The sequence below is a fragment of the Myotis daubentonii genome, chromosome 3 (genome assembly GCF_963259705.1).
Source record: "Myotis daubentonii chromosome 3, mMyoDau2.1, whole genome shotgun sequence".
NCBI lineage: Eukaryota > Metazoa > Chordata > Mammalia > Chiroptera > Vespertilionidae > Myotis > Myotis daubentonii.
Window position 1 is genome coordinate 194910032 of NC_081842.1, and position 19712 is coordinate 194929743.

Below are 19712 nucleotides of genomic sequence, written 5' to 3' on the forward strand. Positions count from 1 at the left end.
AGAAGAACTTAGAAGGTGGGAGAAAAAGTATGAATATTTTTAGCCCACACTCTTTTCTTGGCATAAGGAGTTTTAACATCTGACTGGATTTGAATCCAATCTCCGTTAGCTGTGTCGCCCTTGGCAGGTTACTTACTCTCTCTGTGCCTCCATTTCCTCATCCTTAAAGCAGGGACAAAAGTAGACATTTCAAACGTTGCTGGAAAATCAAGTGCATTCATATATATAAACTGCCCAGACAGGGCTCGTGCAAAGTAAAAACTCGGAAAAGATGGGCTCTCTAAGGATGTTGAAGCCACGAGTAAAAACCAGAGACCTCAACTCTACCTTTGATCCAGCACCATCCTTACTCACTCATAACCTCTCCCTTTCAGAAGGCTGCTCACCAGTCCCCTTCCCCCAGAGCAAACTGTTTTGCCTTCTACTCCAAATGGCAAGAAAAACCCCAAAGAAAGGGCCCACACACGGTCTGGATGCTCACTCCCTGGGTTCCAGATAACAGGTGCCTATGGGCCAAACTAAAGGGGGGGGGGGGGCGGGATCCAAACTGAAGCATGTCTGTCCTTCATGCATTCATCAAACAGTGATTACCCAAGCATTGCAGTAGGTACTGGGAATGGGGTGATGATCAGGAAGGACCCATTTCCTGCCCTCGTGGCACGTAACAGTTTAGGCATCGAGAACACCAATAATGAAGAAGCCATTGTGGATTTTGAAAGGAAAGCTGGCTTCGGGGGTGACTTGGGACCCAGGAAGGCAGGCAAGTGATTCCCAGGAGCCCCAGCCTGGGAGGGAATGGGTCTCTGGGGCCCAGCTTGGGGATGGAAGGGCCGGCCCGAGTCTCCACTCTAGGTGCGGAGGTTGTTTCCAGGATTGGTTGTGTTGTCTCTTGTTTTGCAAACAGCGCAGCAGAGCCTCCTCCTCCCTTCCCCACCCTTGCAGATCGAGGCTATTTATTCCTAGTGACAAGCCTGAGGCTCCCAGGAGGGTTGGCCTCAGAGACCTGGTGGGGCCTTGTGTCCCTGGCAGGCGCCAGTCCTCCCTCCAGGGCACAGAGAGACAGCCAGAGGGTTGGAAACTGTCGAGGTGAGGAAGGAGGGGTTCCCTCCACCACCCGGGGCGTGGAGTGGCCCTGACCATGCACACTCCCCCTGAGAAGCCTAAACATCAGGGGGCCAAGGATTAGGGTCTCCCCTGGGCTTCAAAGGTCAAACTATCCTGGCGCTGTGGAAACTTAGGCAGGCCTTTCCAGTCCCGGGGTGCAGTGGAGGTGAGGAGGTGGCTACTCCTGTTTTCGTCACTCAGAGCTGTGGAATAAAGCCCTTTGAAAGCCGGGTCCCTATGGGGGTGGGGGTGGGGGTGGGGGTGGGGTGGGGGAAGGATCCTCTCTTCACCTCGGTCACTCACAGGGCCATGACCCTGGGTCAAAAACCACCCTCTCCTCCAGGCCGGATTCAGGCCTTTCACAAACCCGGGCGGAGTGCGACCCCTGGGGCTAAACTGGTGTGGGGGAGAAGGACACGAAGAGGTATGAGGCTCTTGGTCCCCAAATGGACTTCCGTCGGCTGGGTCCGGTACCCCTTGCCCGAGGTTGAATACGGCAGCCTCCCGCTTGCAGCTGGGGGGTGGGGGTAGGGGTGGGGGGAGGTGGGGGGGCAGGGGGAAGGGGCAAGCCGGGAGAGACTGCAAAAGCTGCAGGGAGTGGACGGGGCGGGGTCCTGGCCGCCGGGAAGGTTGGGGGAGCCAGGTTAGGCTGGGCCCGCGGAGGGGGGCTGGAGCGCGCTTCCAGGCTAAACGCGAGGCGGGGCGGGGTCTGCCCCCCCCCCACCCCACCCCTCGGCGATCGCGGGCCGGAGGCGGGGTCCGCACCGGCGGGCAGGGGCGGGGGGGCGGGGTCCGGGCGGGGCGGGCCCGGCGCTCACTTCCTCGGGGAGGGGTTGGGGCCGCGCTCCCACTCGCCCACACGGTCCGGGAGCCGCCGGCAGCTCGCTCGGCCCCCGCGCGGCCCGGCCCGCAGGTAGGAGCGCGGAGGGACGCGGGCCCGCCTTCCCGCACATCCCCCCTCGCCGCGAGCGCGCCCCGCCGCCGCCGCCCGCCTCGAGGTGAGCTCCCCGCCGCGCCCGGCTCCGATCCCAGCTCCCGCCCCAGCCCTGCAGCCGCGGACCGAGCGGCGGCGGCCCGCCCCTGCCCCCGCCTGGGTCCGGCCGCGGGCGCCGCGCCCCGGAGGGCGACCTCCAGGCCACTGTGCTCCGGGCCGCCGGCGGGGCGGGGTGCCGCGGGCCCGGGAGGAGGCGAGGAGGGGGCCAAGTTTGAAATGGAAAAGCCAGAGTCTCGAAATAGAGACCGGAGGGTCCTAGAAACTGAGGTTCCCAAAAGCCCAGTGGAGTGGGAGACCGGGACCGGGACCGGGACCGGGACGCGGGAGGCAGGCTCAGACAGGAGGCTGCAGTTACTCGAAACAGGGCAGTGAGAGACAGCCCAGGCGTAGGCACCAGCCCAGGTTTGGTGGAGCTTTTTAGGAAAAAGCGTACAGTGGCCCTGGTGACCAGGCATAAGGCCCTTCCCAGTGTTGGGGGCAGAAATAAGGCAGCCCGGACCCCTTGGCTGTCTGTCCGGTTACAGCAGGGCCCGGGGGTCCTGGGCGAGTGAGGGGCCCAGGAGCCTCAGCTTCCTTCGCCTGGCAGTGAATGCGCCTCTGGGAGGCCTGTGGAGACCTTCAGAGACGACACAGAGACACTCGGGCATGCAGAGGTGCTGAGAGATGGAGAGCTGGGATGGGGTGGGGACCAAGACATTCTTCCCAGTGGAGACACGGAGAGAGCAGACGTGGGTGTTCAGAGGTAGAAATTCACAGAGGCGAGCTGCTGGGAGATGGCCAGTCAGAGATACAGAGACACCCACTACATAGGACAGCTGTGAAGTGTGCAGACACAGGCACGGGCTGGGGGACAGCTACGCGCAGGAGACTGAGATTTAATGGAGGCGCACTGGCCGCCTCCGGGACAGAGCAAGAGAGACTCAGGCCCGCAAGGTTGGGAAGCAAGAATGAGGGGAAACATAAACTCGGGGCCAACTTAGTCCCCATGAGGAGAGGACCTGAGACAGTAAGATTAAGATCAAGAAAGAGCCCCAGGCATATACAAAGACAGTTTCAACTTATTTTTAAACTCGGATCTTGGACGGGCTGCTTCAGCCCTGGGGGACGCGGGGTGAATGAACTGTTCCTCTCTTGTCCCCAGAGCAGCTGCTGGATCCTGCTTCCCACCACCCACCCCTCCCTTTCCCCTAAACTGCTCTGACTCCCAGGCCCCAGGACAGGGAGGGGAGGGTAGAGGGCTGGGGTAGGTGCCTGCTAGCAGGGAGTGGGGGTGGGGGTGGGGGTGGGGGTGGGGAGAGTTCAGTTTCTCCCCTTTAGTCTCCTGTCAACTCCAGGGAGCTAGAGGAGGGGTCTGTTCTGATCCTGGCTCACAGCTGTGGGGCCTGGCCAGGGATATGGACAGTGGGGGCTGGAGGAGGGCAAAAGGGTTGAGCGGTTGGCATGGGTAATTGGAAAGGCTCCTGGGTGTCTTCCAGTGGCAGGGCTGGCAGCTGTAGAGAAGAGCCGGGCTCCTGTGCTGCTGATGTCACCCAGCATCTCATGTCCCCCTGCCCTTAAGTGCCTTCCCCCTTTCCACCACCACTGCAGCATGTCTAGGGAAAGAGAAACAGCAGAGGGCTCCTGGGCTCTCTGATACCCGAATGACCTTGAGTATGCCCCTGCCCTGGCCCTGGCCTCTGTGCTCAGCTGTAAATTGGGGATGACCACACTACCCTCCTGCCTGTCTTCTGTGAGATCTGATGAGACGGTGGGTGGGTGGGTGGGAATGCACTTTGTGAGAGGAGAGCAGCACCCAGAGGTGTGCACCGGTGTGCCTGTGTGAGGGGGTCTCAGAGTTATGCTTGCTGGAGTCAGGCCGACCCCACAGCCTGGGCTTCTTTGGTGCCCCAAGTGGACATGGGGATTCCCTCTTCGTTCTCTCCCTGGGCCTACACTAGGAATGTCCAGGTCAAACCCCAGGCCAGCTCCCTGATCCAGGCCTGGCTGAGAAACTATTGTCTGACCCCCGTATGAGGGAGGGGGTAATAATAAAAACACGAATATCCTCCATTTACTGACAACTAACTAACCCAAGTTGCTTTCCAAGTATCATCCCATTTTATTTTTTTTAAGTCTTTTTTTTTTAATATATCTTTATTGATTTCAGAGAGGAAGGGAGAGGGAGAGAGAGATAGAAACATCAATGATGAGAATCATTGATCGGCTGCCTCCTGCACGCCCCACACTGGGTATTGAGCCCAAAACCCAGGCATGTGCCCTTGACCGGAATCGAACCCAGGACCCTTCAGCCCCCAGGCCAACGCTCTATCCACTGAGCCAAACCAGCTAGGGCATATCATCCCATTTTATCCCGACAAAAAACCCAGGAGGTCGGAGGTAGTATTAGATGGGAAAACAGGCTTAGAGAGCTCGAGTGACCTCCCCAAGATCACCCAGCTTTATAATTCACAGCTCAGGCCTCTACACACCACACGCCACAGCCATTTATCCAGCTATTCTGAGCTCTGAGAGGTGCCAGATGTGTGTGTAGGTCAGGTGTGGAGGAGTGTGTGCTGGTGGGGGTAGGGGCTGAGCGCCATCTGGCCAACTGCGCAGTCTCCCCTGGAGAGCCCTCCCCACCATGAAGGAACACAAGATTGACTCCCTCAGGCCCCCAGTCCTGCCAGGGAACGGGCGGGTGGGGGGGGTGGAGAAATGGGCAGAGACAGGTGGGTCTTGATAGTGCCCTTCACTCTGTCCTCACTAGAGCCCAGCTGGACAGACTAGGGGATTCTGGGAAGGAAACAGAAGTCATGCCCATACCCTATTTGGGGTGTCCCTGTCTCAGAGTGGTGACTGCCTCTCAGGGGGTGGGCCCAAGGCTAGCATGGGCCTGGGAAGGTGGCAGCTGCTTAGGGCCAAGCCAGGAAGGAAGGAAAAGGCCCCAGGCACTCCTGGACAGAGGCATGGCCACACTCCACCTGTGTGCCCCCTGCGGCCCGTGGCTGACAGCCCAGGCAATCCTCAGATGCCGGGCCAGAGGAAACCCAGGCCTGAGTGGTGGGGAGGGGGGTGACTCGGGGGGGGGGGATCCTCCACCCTACAGCATAGCCCCTACCCCAGAAGTCCCTGCTCTGAAGACCCCAGCTTCTGGTGGCCTCATGCCCTGGCCCGGGTATGAAGTGAGTGTCCTCGCACTGTACAGAAGAACAGCTATGAGCTCACGAGCCATCCCTTCAGAAGAGCCAGATCCTACAGGCTTGGGGCATCTGTTGGCGCCTGGAGTCTGAACTCCAAGGCAGAGCAACGCTTGTTGGCGAGAATTTCCCACTGTGGGTGGCTGAGAGAAGGAGGGCTTTCCCTTCAACTTAAGCCAGGGTAGGCTCTGGGGACTGCCAGTTCCTGAGGTCTAATGCGGAGGGAGTAGGTTGGTGGGTTCCTTTGTACTCCCCAGGCTCATCTGTGCTGTGAGAACATGCCCTTCCTATGGGGCCTGGGGGTTCCTCTCCACCCACCCCGGGATCCCTGTCCTCAGAGAGCAGGCTTCATGATGGAGGTGGGGAGCTCTGAATCTGGGGCTAGAGACTGGTGTCAGGGGCAACAGAAGGGACCAGGAACCCCATTTCCCCACCACCACCCCCACTCCCCATGCTCCTGTTCCAGAGGCAGCTGTGTGGATGACCTCATCCCACAAACATGCTTTGTTCCTGAGAAAATGGAAAGTGTCTGAGGTTTGGTGGGGGGAGTGGGTGTCTGCAGCAACAGCTCTCAGGGCTCCCCCTTGCCTGACTCCCCATCCGAGAGGGGGTCTGACTGGGGAGAAAATGTCTTCAGTGGCTCCCTCTCTCACCCTTCATTCCCCCGCCCCAAACCCTGAGAAATCAGAAAAGCTGGGGAGAGGCTGTCTCTCCCAGAGGCGGGAGGAGGGAAATCATGACCCAGGGGACGGAAAGATTCCTGGGTTTTGCCAGATGCTGCCAAGCATGATGCCCCCCAGCAGGAGATGGCAGGGCGGCACGCTGCCTCCAGTTCCCCTCTCTCTCCCCAGGCATCTCACTTCCCTTTTCTCTTCCCCTGTTGCTGGTAAAACCTGACATCTGGCCATCTGGGCTGCCACAGCTGCTGCAGATGTTGCAGGCCACGGCTGCCCAGGCTGGTGTGACCAGAGACCCAGCAGGGGGTGAGAGCAGAGAGTCCAGCTGGGGAAGTTTGCCTGGGTCCAGCTTGCAGGATTTCCTTCCTGCTTAGACCTAGGCTGAGCCTCTGAAGTCCTTATTGCTGGGCTGACTCTCCTGGGAGGTGAGGCTCAATGACATCGCCTCCTCCACCTCCACCATTCATCCGCTCAGCGTACCTCTAACATCCCACTGTTTCCTGAATGGGGACAGGCGGGAACAGCCCATTCCCATCCCTAAGCGCCCCACTCCAGACCTCTGGTAGGGGCTCCTTTATCTGCAACCCAAGGCTCCCTTCCTAGGAGTCAGGAGGGGGTGGGAGTGCTGTTCATATGGGATAGGATGGGGTGGCTCTCTGCCCCTGCTCTTGCCCCCTTGGGGACAGTAGGGACAGTGGAGGCTAAACTCAGGCTGGGGCAGGAAATGAGTCACTGACCCAGGAAAAGCCCCCTCACCCCAGATCTGCCAGGGCCCAGATAAGAAAACAACTTCTGCTTCCTGATTTTTTCCTGACCCCCTTCCACCCCCACCGTTAAATACAGAAACAAACATGCAGGACTCCTGGGCTCCCAGAAGCACCCTTTCCCCATTACCACCTACTCTGACCTGGCATTTTCTTTCTTTTAAAAAAAAAATATTTTTTTATTAAATTCAGAGAGGAAGGGAGAGAGAGAGAGAGAGAGACATCAATGATGAGAGAGAATCATTGATCGGCTGCCTCCTGCATGCCCCACCCTGGAAATCGAGCCCACAATCCGGGCATGTGCCCTGACCAGGAATCGAACCGTGACCTCCTGGTTCATAGGTCGACACTCAACCCCTGAGCCACACTGGCTGGGCTGACCTGGCATTTTCTCTGCCTGGCCTCTTGCTCTTTATTTAATGCCAAGGCTCCTGCAAGGAGTTACGCCATAGCCCTTCTTGGTGACCCTGTTGCACCTTGTGTCCCTAACAGGGCTCACTCACAGCCACCATGAGTGAGGCCTTTGACTGTGCAAAATGCAGTGAGTCCCTGTATGGCCGGAAATACATCCAGACAGACAACGGGCCCTACTGCGTACCCTGCTACGACAACACCTTCGCCAACACCTGTGCCGAGTGCCAGCAGCTGATCGGGCATGACTCGAGGGTAAGGACCAGACCAGCAGGGCAGGGAGCGGGTGGAGGCTGGAGGGAGGGGGATAAAGGTGCCAATGTCCCTGCCACGCTTCCGGCAGGAGCTATTCTACGAAGACCGTCACTTCCACGAGGGCTGCTTCCGCTGCTGCCGCTGCCAGCGCTCCCTAGCCGATGAGCCCTTCACCTGCCAGGACAGTGAGCTGCTCTGCAATGACTGCTACTGCAGTGCCTTCTCCTCACAGTGCTCTGCCTGTGGGGAGACCGTCATGCCGGGTACGTCCCCGGGGGCTCACTGCGCGTGGGACCGGCATGCCTGGCATCTGTGTAGGGTTCATGCATGTGCAAGGGACTGGCACGCCTATCTGATACGTACATGGAGGTTTGTACAGTAAAGACCTGCACAGGCAGCATGTTCTTAGAAACTTAGTGTATGCAGGATCTGTCGTGCTTATATGATCTTGGGAACTTAGCATGCATAGGGACTGGCATGCACAGGTATACACTTGAAAGCTTAGCATGTACAGGAGCTGACAAGCCCAGTACATTCCTGAGGGTTTAATATGCGCTGGACCGTGGGCCTGGTACACACCTGTGGGCTTACCATGTATGGACAAACGGACACACCTTGGGGCTTAACATGTCAAAAGAGCTGCATGTTTGGTGCATGTAGGAGCTAAAAGTATGCTAAGACTGTCATGCTTGGTACAATGGGTCTTGGTGTGTGCAGAGACAGATAAACAGGGCTTAACATGTGTGCTGAGTGCATGCCTAATATGCGTAAGGATTTAGAATCTGTGGAGAATGGCATGATTGGGATATGCAGGGGCTTAGCGTGTACTGAACCTACTGTGTTCAGAACATTAGAAATTGCTTGGCTAGTATAAGTGGGGTTTTTGTGGGTGCGCTAAAACCATTAAATCTGGTGCGTAAGGGCCTAGCACAGTGGTTCTCAACCTTCTGGCCCTTTAAATACAGCTCCTCGTGTTGTGACCCAACCATAAAGTTATTTTCGTTGCTACTTCATAACTGTAATGTTGCTACTGTTATGAATCGTCATGTAAATATCTGATATGCAGGATGGTCTTAGGCGACCCCTGTGAAAGGGTCGTTCGACCGCCAAAGGGGTCGCGACCCACAGGTTGAGAACCGCTGGCCTAGCATCTACTGAGTCATCATGCCTGTGACATGAGACAGTCATATCTGTTCCATATGAGGACTTCACATATGCCAAACCCTCATGTCTAGTTTATGGGGGCCTAGCATGTGCATGGCCAACATGTCCAGTGTTTGGGGGAGGTTAGCATGTACAATATGTGTGGTGGGGGTCCTGCTGCATGTGCATGGACACCACCCTGCCTGAGCTATGGAAACAGTGGGGATTCTGCTGGGGAACGGAGCCAAAGCAGAGGGTGCCACTCAGGAGCTTGGCACACAGCTTCTGAGTGGGACCCCTGTTCCCCACAGGGTCCCGGAAGCTGGAGTATGGAGGCCAGACGTGGCACGAGCACTGCTTCCTGTGCAGCGGCTGTGAGCAGCCACTGGGCTCCCGTTCCTTCGTGCCCGACAAGGGTGCTCACTACTGCGTGCCCTGCTATGAGAACAAGTTTGCTCCTCGCTGTGCCCGCTGCAGCAAGGTGGGGGCTGGGCCAGCAGGGTGGGGCCCTGGTCTCCACTGTATGATGGGTGGGGGTGAGCAAGGCGTGGGAACCCCCACTCCCCCCTGCTGACAGATGCTGCCCCCACAGACGCTGACACAGGGTGGCGTGACATACCGTGACCAGCCTTGGCATCGAGAATGCCTGGTCTGCACTGGGTGCCAGACACCCCTGGCAGGGCAGCAGTTCACCTCCCGGGATGATGATCCCTACTGTGTGGCCTGTTTTGGAGAACTCTTTGCACCCAAGTGCAGCAGCTGCAAGCGCCCCATCACAGGTGGGAGAAGGGTCAAATCACTGAGCGGGCGGGGTGCAGGCGAGGGAATGGGTTCTGGGATTGGATGAGACCGAGGGCCAGGACCACCCTCTCGGTCAGCAGAGCTAACTTCCAGCCTCCCTCCAGGACTCGGTGGGGGCAAGTACGTGTCCTTTGAAGACCGCCACTGGCACCACAGCTGCTTCGCCTGCGCCCGCTGCTCCACCTCCCTGGCAGGCCAAGGCTTCGTGCCCGATGGAGACAAAGTGCTGTGCCAGGGCTGCAGCCAGGCAGGGCCCTGAGCCAGGGCTCCTGGGCCCAGGCCCTCCCAAACCAGGGCCCTGAGGACTAAGGCTCCTTTTCCAAACCACCTCTGGGACCCACCCTCTCCCCAAACTGGGGCTCCCCCTGGGCTCCAGGATTCAGCCTTCCCACTCCAACATCCCCAAACTGGTACTCCCTGGCCCCGGGTCCCCAAACCTGGGCTCTTTCCGACCTTCTACCATTCATATCTCCTCCCAAGCCTGAACTCTAGAACTCAGCCCTGTCCCCTAGAGTTGTGGTTCCCAGACCAATCCCTCTCCCCAAATCCGGGCTCTAGATCCCACCCCTCCAAACAAACCTGGACTCGGACCCAGGCCTTCAATCTAGGCTTCTCCGCAGACTTTAGGCCTCTGGGTGCCTGCGAAGTCCTGTACTCAGGCTTGGCCCTCCCCACCCCCATTCCACTCCTGTCCCCGGGCTGGGGCTGTTGGGGCAGCAGATCAGGGTTCGCTGGTGAGGAGGTCCTAGGGTACAGGGTTTTGCCCAGCCCGCAATCGTTGAGTGTTTTCTCATTTCAGCTCCATTTCGCCCAGAGATGGGCAGAGGGGTGGGACTGGTTCACCCCCTTAGAGATTCTGCAATAAAGCAGTGTGAGGTAGCACAGGCCCTGTCTGTTTGTCTGGGGATGGAGGGGAAAGAGGGTTGCTATGCAGACCAGGAGACTCGGGCTACTCCAGACCTCAGTGCAGGGCAGAGGGGGGAGCTGCGGGCCACGGGGTGGGAAATCTCCGGAGAAAGGGGATCCCCGCCGCCGCCGCTGCTACCGTCCCTCTAGGGCTTAGCCTGCTGGCTAAGGGCTTGTTCCTCCCCGGAGAAGGGAGGGGTTTACCGGAGCGCGGGGGTACAGGTGGGGTTCCCCGCCTGGTACAAATTGTCCCCCTCCCTTAGAAGTCCTTTCCAAGTCCCGCAGAGCCCCCGGTGCGGGTCCCCAGTCTGGGCCCAGACCCTCAGTCCCCTTCCCCCCTCTTCCCGAGGATTAGCGGAGGCGGCCCGGGATCCGCTCGCGGCCGCACGTTTTTTGCCAAAAAAGGCAAGGATGCAGCTGCACGCGCCACGGGAACATCTGGATCCGATTCCCGGCATGAATGGGTCACGGCCCCGCCTCCCCACCCCCAGGATTCAAGGGCGGGGGCGGGGGCGGGCGGAGGGGGGTGGCCCCCAAAGTGGGGAGATGGGGCGGAGCGCTGCCCGCCCCCCCTCACCCGGCGTCGGACGCCCCGGGTCTGCCTGCTCTGCGGCCTGTGGTCTGTGCGCGCGGTCCCACTGTCGGAGGCGGAAGCCCGGGCGCTCGCGGCACGCTCTGGGCTGCGGTGCTCCCCGGCGCTCAAGGGCTCGCCCGCCGCCTCCTGGGGTGGGGGCCGGCGCCGCCGCGGGGGAGGGGCCCTCGGTCCGGCACAACCGCGTGATTATATGGATGGCGGATAAAATCCTCCCTGAAATCCTGTGGGGCGGGCACTTTTCCATTTCACAGAGGTGGGGACTCCGAGGGCCAGGTCCCCCAAGTTACGATAGGTAGTCCCTGGTAGATCCGGGGTTCTAATCGGCTTCACACTGTCTCCCTGACCCTATTGGAATTCTAAACTTTCTGAGGCCATGGTTGACATTTGCAACCAGCCTTTACAAATGCCCACCATGTGTGCTTATAATTTAATGATTATAGGTTTCCGTTTTTGTCCCTTCCACCAGCCTCTGTGAGGACTGGGCTCGCCCTGCCTTGCTTGCCCCACCATTCGCAACTCCCGGCGCCTATTACATGTTCAGTCAATACTTGTTGAGGAAGAGTAGTCCGAGCGTAGGAAACAGCTGGTGCAGAGGCCTGGAGGCCTGAAAAAAAAAAAAAACATAGGGTGCTTTGAGGAAGCAGCAAGCAATTTCATTTGGAGGAAGTGCCAAGAGACTTAAAATGGCAAGCAGAAGCCCGGTCATGAAAAGTCAAATGCCAAGTTAAACAGACCTCACCCTGCGGGTAAAGCAGCCAGTGGAAACGTTTAAGCAAGGACGTGAGATGATCACTCTGGCTGCAGTATGAATAATGGATAGGAGAGTAAGATGAGCAGGCTGGGTGGGAGGCTAGTGCTGTGGTCCAGGTGAGAGATAAGGAGGCAGGTGGCAGCAGGGGTGGAAAGACAGGACTTGGTGACTGGTTGGACAGAGCGAAGAAGAAGAATGTTTTAGGGACAGGAAGGTATCAGGTGAATGGTGTTGCTTAGATGATCTACCCACCTAAGGAAGAGATGTGCAGATACAATACTGAGTCGTTGATTTCAAGATAAACGTTTTTCAGATTTAACATCTCAGAAACCAAATGCATCGTATAATCTAAGGTGTGACCTGGTTTATTTGACAAGTTTTTTTTTTTCTTTCTTAGTGGAACATAAAATAAGGGGGAGGTTAACATTTTACAGGAGCTCATATTCAATAAAATACAGTAGATCCCAAACCTGAGCCCCCCCCCACCCCACCCCCACCCCTAAATAAAGATACACTCTGAGTCTCCACAATACTGAATGGAGAGTTCTTACTCTTTCCTAGTGGTGCAGGAACAGCCTATGGTGAGGAGCTGTACCTGGGGTCCTCTCCCTAACATTGAGGTCTTGCTTACATTTTCAGACACCCCATGAATAGGCAAGACGAGAGTCATTATCTCAATGTTATTTTTCAAACTTGTAAAACAAAAAGCAATGCATATTTATTGTAGCAAAACTGAATCTGCAAAAGTAAAGAGAACAAAAGGTAAATCACTGATAATTTCTTGGTACATTGCAGCCTCTTAGTTCTTTTGTGCTAAGTATGCATGAGCATATGTATTTTCATTTCTAAGTTTATTTGTCAATTGAAAAAAGTCATATGTATATGTGTGTGTGTTTACTAGTAAGCTTATCATGCTATACCTTGGGTACAAAGAAAAATTCCCTCCCATACCAGATCTCCCAGGCTACCTCCTTATGAACAACCTGTTATTTACTGTTATTGTTTGTCCTTAGAGAAATAATCTCTTCAGGCATCTATTTTTATACACATTGTTGTACATCAGGCTTTTTTCACTTTGTGTGACCATATTTCCATATGAGTTTATACAAATTTTTAAAATAGCTCTACTGAAGTACTAGAGGCCCAGTACACGAAATTCGTGCATGGAAGGGGAGGAATCCCTCAGCCGGGCCTGCATCATCTCCAATCTGGAACCCTTGGGGGATGTCCCACTGCCGGTTTAGGCCCGATCCCTGCAAACCGAGAGTTGGACATCCCTCTCAAAATCCGGGACTGCTGGCTCCTAACCACTCGCCTGCCTGCCTGCCTGGTCACCCCTAACTATCTCTGTATGCCGGCCTGATGCCCCTAACTGTTCCCCTGCCAGCCTGATCACCCCTAACCGCCTCTCCCTGCCAGCCTGATTGCCCCCTAACTGCCTCCCCTGCCGGCCTGATCACCCCCTAACTGCCCTCCCCTGCCAGCCTGATCACCCCCTAACTGCCCTCCCCTGCCGACCTGATTGCCCCTAACCGCTTCTGCCTCAGCCCCTGCCACTGTGGCTTTGTTGGGAAGATGTCCAGTCTAATTAGCATATTACCCTTTTATTAGTATAGATAAGTTATGTGGACCCCAGGAAGAAATTTATTTGATGTAAATGAATTTATTTGCTAAGGTGGACTCCCCAGGTTCAACCGATGACTTAAATTTTACAAATAGAGAGAGCAGCCATCTACTGGGAGGGGCTTCTCACATACTCTGTATACCAAGAAGAATATCTGGGTGAACTTGGGTTTCCTGGCACTATGCCCTCCTTGTTTATGTCATCAGAGTCAACTATTATTATTTTTTAAAATATTTTTTAAAGATATATTGTTATTGATTTCAGAGAGGAAGGGAGAGGGAGAGAGAGATAGAAACATCAATGATGAGAAAGAATCATTGATCAGCTGCCTCCTGCATGCCCTCCACTGGGGATGGAGCCTGAAACCCAGGCATGTGCCCCTGACTGAAATCAAACCCAGGACCCTTCAGTCTCTAGACCGATGCTCTATCCACTGAGCCAAACCAGCTAGGGCTATTATTATTATTTTTTAATCCTTACCCTAGGATATGTTTTTTTTATTGATTTTAGAGAGAGAGGAAGGGAGAAGGGGAGAGAGAAACACTGAGGTGAGAGAAACTTCAATAGGTTGCCTCCTACATGTGCTCCGACTAGGGGTCAAACTGCAACTTGGGTATAAGTATCCTGACCAGGAATCAAACCCCTGACCCTTCAGTGCTTATAACGATGCTCCACCCAACTGAGCCACACCTGTCTGGGCTTGAGTCAACTATGATAAAGGATATCCTGCTTTCACCTTTCAACCAATGGACTGAGACCTGCCCCAACCAATCAGAATTGTGTGATTCAGACCAATCAGAACCGTGTGAATTGGATATCTCATTTACATAAAATGGACCTAATTAGGGACCTGGGTGGGAACTTTGGTATAAAGTACAGCCCTCCCCCCAAGACTATTCTTTCAGGGATCATTTCTATAGTTTGTTACTGGAGAATGCCTCTGAATGTATAGAACACCCAAAGCCACGAGGAGGAAGTACAGTGTCCTCTCCTGAGTGTGAAACCCGCCCTTTGGGAGAGTAAGAGGGAGAAGACACAGTCTGAGTGGTTTTTGTAAAAACAAAATCATCTTCCCCTTTGTCTCAAGTGAGGTACATTTTCACTTGTTTACCAGAGGCTGTGTCTCCCCAGTTTGCAAACTATTTTCCTGAATAAAGTTTCTCCTCTTTTTTTGTTTGTTTTTTTAATCCTCACCTGAGGATATTTTTTTCCATTGCTTTTCAGAGAGAGTGGATGGGAGGGATGGATGGGAAGAGAGAGAGACACACATTGACTGTTGCCTTCTGCACACACCTCGACCAGGGGCAGGGAGCAAACTCACAACCCAGGTACGTGCCCTTGACCAGAAATCGAACCTGGGACCCTTCTAACCACTGAGCAACACCAGCAAGGGCAAGTTTCTCCTTTTTTCATTCCAATCCCATTTGGATTTGTTTCCATTTTGATGGCAGCAGTGGGATCTGAAGCAGCACCCAGGCTCTCCTCCCAGTGCCTTCTCAGAATCAATGCCTCCGCGCCAGCAGGGTTCAATTTGGACTCGTCCATATGGCTCTTGGGACCTCATCCATAAACTTTTGTGGGGACAGTTAGGCTAAGGGGCACTTGAAGGGATAACGGGTCATCTTCATTAGATGTTAATGGGCAGTCCATGTTCTAAGCTCCCAGTCAATAACCAGCCACCCTCTGGTACCCCAGCCAACCTTATGTATAGGACCTATAGGCGCAGAAAGTTGTATCTGGCTGGGTCTTTGGCCAAATATCACTCGGACCCAGAATGATCTTAAAGTTTGCTGGCCCGGAGGGGGCTCTTTTGATATTTCAAAACTTGCTTATTTGCAAGCACAATTGGCACAAAGAAAATACCAAATCTCCCACAGACAATGGGAGGCTTTCTTTAACTGGTACCTTGAGAATGAAACCCATTATCACCTCTCTTAAAGAGAATAATTCCAAATTAGAAAAAGGAATTTGGATAAATTAGAAAAAGGAATTTGCACCTGTGAGATTGAAGTTAAAGAGGAACCATTGGGAAACTCTACGTTTTGCCCATTTTATTCTGAAGCTAGACCTACTAACAACCCGCCAGAAAAAAAACACCCTCTTCACCTCTCCCACCACTCCCACTTCACACCCCAATTTTTTCTCCCTTTTCTGCTCTTTCTGAACTTCCTGTTTTCTCCTCTCCTGATGTCTACTTCTCTTAATGCACCAGACCTTCCTCCCCCTTAATAGTTCCTTTTAAGGTTGAACTGGTGATGGAGACCATCAAAATTCTTATGCCGCTTGGACTAAGTCCAAATGTATGGACTTCCCTGGCCCTAAGATTAATTCCCTTGAATTTGAATGGCATTTCAATCTCATTATCAATACCTATCAGCCTGGGTTTTCTGATCTTTATCACATTATTCACATGTTTGTAGGGAATATTTAGCCTGGAAATTTTTGTTGGCCGCTGATTGGAATGAACCTCGGGAGGACTTCGATGCCCAGGACTTTGAGAAGGCACACAGGCCACTAAATTATTCCCCAAATCTTTCCTTGCCAAGTCGTTTGGGAAGCCATACACCATTATCTACAGGAAAAGAACAAACCTGTTCCTGACTATTTTGATAGATCTGAACAGACTTTCCAACAAAATTCAGGGATTGAAAAATTGGTTAATGAAACTCTCAGTCTGTTCAGTTCCATATTTGTGGCTAGCTTTTCTGAAGCAGTTAGTACCTTAGTAAAACATGACCTTAACTGGGCCACAAGACAACCCATAATATAGCCTCTTTGGCTGATCAGCAATGTAAGACTTTAGAGAAAGATAGAAACCTAGGGCTACATAGCCCTAGATTATCAGGAAACGACTGCTAAGCTCTGTCACTCCAACTACAACAATTAAAAAGCAATGCCCTGCCTGGCCGGTGTGGCTCAGTGGTTGAGCGTTGACCTATGAACCAGGAGGTCCTGGTTTGATTATCTGTCAGGGCACATGCCTGAGTTGCAGGCTCTAATGCCCAGTGTGAGGTGTGCAGAAGGCAACCGATCAATGATTCTCTCATCATTGATGTTTCTATCTCTCCCTTCCTCTCTAAAATCAATAAAAATATATTTTTCTTAAAGCTGAGACATAAATACTTTACAAAGAGAGAGAGATGCCCCACTCTTCCCAAAAGCAGCCAGAGGTGACCTCTGAAAATGGTTCTTTATTCACTTGACCCAGAAACACCCACAAAATCATGCAAATCAAGAAGTTCAAATCTTCATGTTCACTTTAAGAACACTCGTGAAACTGCCCAGGCCGTCAAGGGTATGCATGTCCAAAAAACCACCAAGTATCTGAAGGACTTCACTTTCCAGAAGCAATGTGTGTCATTCCATCGTTACAATGGTGGAGTTGGTAGGTGTGCCCAGGGGAAACAGTGGGGCTGGACACAGGGTCGGTGGCCCAAAAAGAGTGCTGAATTTTTGCTGCGCATGCTTAAAAACGCAGAGAGCAATGCTGAACTGAAGGGTTTAGATGTAGACTCTCTGGTCATTGAGCACACCCAGGTAACAAAGCTCCCAGGACGTGGTATGGAACTTCCAGAGCTCATAGGTAGATTAACCCACACATGAGCTCTCCTTGCGACACACAGGATTCTTACTGAAAATGTGCAGGTTGTTCCTAAACCAGAAGAGGGAAATATATCCCAGAAAAATATATCCCAGCGGAAACTGAAGAAACAAAACTTATGACCTGGGAATAAATTCAGCATAAAATAAATACTAATAAGCCCTCACCGGTTTGGTTCAGTGGATAGAGCGTCGGCCTGTGGATGCAAGGGTCCCAGGTTCGATTCTGGTCAGGGGCATGCTCCTTGGTTGCGGGCACATACCCAGTGGGGCGTGTGCAGGAGGCAGCTGATCGATGTTTCTCTCTCATCGATGTTTCTAATTCTCTATCCCTCTCCCTTCCTCTCTGTAAAAAATCAATAAAAAATATTTTTTAAAAAATAAATAAATACTAATAAAATTTTAAAAAGAGAGAGACATGCCCCAGAATTGCCAGTCTCTCAAAATCAAAATCAGAAACTTGGTTGTTGTTGTTTTTTTTCTGTAAATACCTGGACGTTTTAAAGGGGACTGTCTCAAATGCAAACAATGACTATAACTAAACCCTGATCATGTTTACCAACCCTCATTCTTTAAGCAGGTCTAGAGATGCTCCAGGGACAGTAAGGGGACATTTCCACTACTTAAAACAAACCAATTGGGGGAAATAGATATAAAAATTGGGGAAGAACTGGCTAGAGCTCTAATTGACACTGGAGCCACCCTATCTGTCCTCAACCCCCAATATGCTTTCAGAACTCCCCAGAGTTCTGAATTTATCTAGATGGTCAGGGCAGCCAGCCAAACTATGACAGTCCCTAAATCCTTACTCATCCCTTTTCAATTGAGACCTCTTACCGGTAACAATTATCATTTATTACTCATTCTATCAGCTCCCATACACCTCCTGGGAAGGGACTGTTTAGAAACCTACCAAGCCCATATTTCCTTTTCTGCACACACCTCGACCAGGTACGTGCCCTTGACCAGAAACCCCAATCCTGGGGGCTCAGTGATTGAGGCCAAACCTTTTCTCACCAGGGATCCTATCTCTAGAATGGCTCTCCCCCAAATCCCCATTTATTCAACTAGCCTTATCAACTATATACACACTGTTCTCCAAGTGCTGCCCAAAAGCCTTTGGGCACAGTCCAACCCTGATGTGGGCCCTGTGCATTCAGAACCCCCAAGTAAAACACAGGTAGACCCCAAAAACTCTTCCTCAATCTATATATATAAAAGCCTAAGTGGCCCAATGACCAAACAGGTCGACCAGTCACTATGACAAGCACTGACCACCAGGGAGGTAGATTCTCAACACAGAAGCTGCACCCTGGTTGTCAGTGCGCTCCCACGGTCGGAGAGCCACTCAGCTGACCAGGATGAGAGGGGCTGGGGTGAGTGGGGCCAGGACGAGCAGGAGCAGCTCCTCCCTGACCGCTGGCCACTTCGCACACTACTAAATCCCTCAGGGGATGTTGGATGCCGGTTTCAGCCTGATCCCCACAGGCCACACTGAGGGACACCACCAGTGCACGAATCTGTGCACCAGGCCTCTAGTATTAATACCCCCTAAATCCTGAGCTAGGAATATATATGTATACACACACACACACACACACTAGAGGCCTGATGCATGAAATTCATGCCAGAGTAGCCCTTCTTTCCCCTAGCTGTCGACACCCACTTCCTTCTGTCACCCGGGACCCAGGCTTCCCTCGCAGCTCTGGTTTAGTATGGAAGGTCATCTGGTCTAATTAGCATATTGCTCTTTTATTATTATAGAATAGAGGCCCGGTGCACAAAAAATTTGTGCACTCGGGGGGGATGAGGGTTCCCTCAGCATGGCCTCTGCCCTCACACAGTCTGGGACCCCTCGGGAGATAACGCCCTGCTGGCTTAGGCCTGCTCCCGGGTGGCAGAGGGCAGGCCCAATCCCTAGGTGCAGCCCCTGGTCGAGCTCAGAGCAGGGCTGATTGGGGAGGTGGGGCGCCACCCCCGTCACACTCAAGGCAGAGTCGATGGGGAGGTTGCGGCGCCACCCCCTGTCATGCACAGAGCAGGGCCAATCAGAGAGTTGGGGAGCTCCCCCCTGTCACGCACAGAGCAGGGCCAATCAGGGGGTTGGGGCGCTACCCCCTGTCACGCACAGAGCAGGGCCCATCAGGGGGGTTGGGGCTCCTTACCCTGTCATGCACAGAGCAGGGCCCATCAGGGGGGTTGGGGAGCTCCCCCCTGTCACTCACAGAGTAGGGCCGATAGGGGAGTTGGGGCACCGCCCCCTGTCACACACAGAGCAGGGCAGATCAGGGGGCTGGGGCGCCGCCCTCTATCACCCACAGAGCAGGGCCGATCAGGGGGTTGGGGCGCCGCCACTCTCACACTCAGGGCAGGGCCGATGGGGAGGTTATGGCTCTACCCTGTCACACACAGAGCAGGGCCCATGGGGGGGGGGTGTTGGGTTGGGGCGCTGCACCCTGTCACACACAGAGCCGCAGGGTGATCAGGGTGTTGGGGAGCTCCCCCTGTATCAGGCACAGAGCAGGGCTGATCAGGAGGTTGGGGCGCCTTCCCCTGTCACGAACAGAGCAGGGCCAATAGGGAGGTTGTGGCCCCACCCCCTGTCACACACAGAGCCGCAGGGTGATAAGGGGGTTTGGGCGCTGCCCCCTGTCATGCTGATCCCGGTGCCGGGAGGCATAATACCCTTTTACGATATAGGATAGAGGCCTAGTGCACGTGTGGGGGCTGGCTGGTTTGCCCTGAAGGGTGTCCTGGATCAGGGTGGGGGTCCCCACTGGGGTGCCTGGCCAGCCTGGGTGAGGGGATGATGGCTGTTTGCAGCTGGTCACACACCCTTCAGGGTGGGGGTCCCCACTGGGGTGCCTGGCCAGTCTGGGTGAGGGGCTGAGGGCTGTTTTCAGGCTGGCTG

General features: G+C 54.1%; 1 protein-coding gene and 2 pseudogenes across 3 annotated transcripts; all 3 read left to right on the forward strand.

Moving 5' to 3' along the window:
* The first annotated feature begins 1867 nt into the window (after positions 1-1867).
* On the forward strand, positions 1868-10204 carry FHL3 (four and a half LIM domains 3). 3 transcript variants are annotated; one of them, XM_059690120.1, is made up of 7 exons: positions 1930-2102; positions 6197-6376; positions 7208-7381; positions 7470-7644; positions 8836-9005; positions 9117-9303; positions 9430-10204. In XM_059690120.1, the coding sequence occupies exons 3-7, from the start codon at positions 7226-7228 to the stop codon at positions 9582-9584; spliced, it is 843 nt and encodes a 280-aa protein (XP_059546103.1). In that variant the 5' UTR covers positions 1930-2102; positions 6197-6376; positions 7208-7225; the 3' UTR covers positions 9585-10204. The 3 variants fall into 3 exon arrangements, with proteins under 3 accessions (XP_059546102.1, XP_059546103.1, XP_059546101.1); XM_059690119.1 differs by lacking the exon at positions 6197-6376 and having other exon boundaries at positions 1868-2017; XM_059690118.1 differs by lacking the exon at positions 6197-6376 and having other exon boundaries at positions 1931-2102.
* Positions 10205-14090: 3886 nt separating this feature from the next.
* On the forward strand, positions 14091-14250 carry LOC132231982 (small nucleolar RNA U3; annotated as a pseudogene).
* Positions 14251-14411: 161 nt separating this feature from the next.
* On the forward strand, positions 14412-17184 carry LOC132231284 (large ribosomal subunit protein uL22-like; annotated as a pseudogene).
* Positions 17185-19712: the final 2528 nt, after the last annotated feature.

Coding starts and splice junctions, on each gene's coding strand:
- FHL3 (XM_059690119.1), top strand. CDS start 7,226: ATGAGTGAGGCCTTTGACTGTGCAAAATGCAGTGAGTCCCTGTATGGC. Junction 7,382..7,469: donor TGATCGGGCATGACTCGAGG/GTAAGGACCAGA, acceptor CGCTTCCGGCAG/GAGCTATTCTACGAAGACCG. Junction 9,006..9,116: donor GCTGTGCCCGCTGCAGCAAG/GTGGGGGCTGGG, acceptor CTGCCCCCACAG/ACGCTGACACAGGGTGGCGT.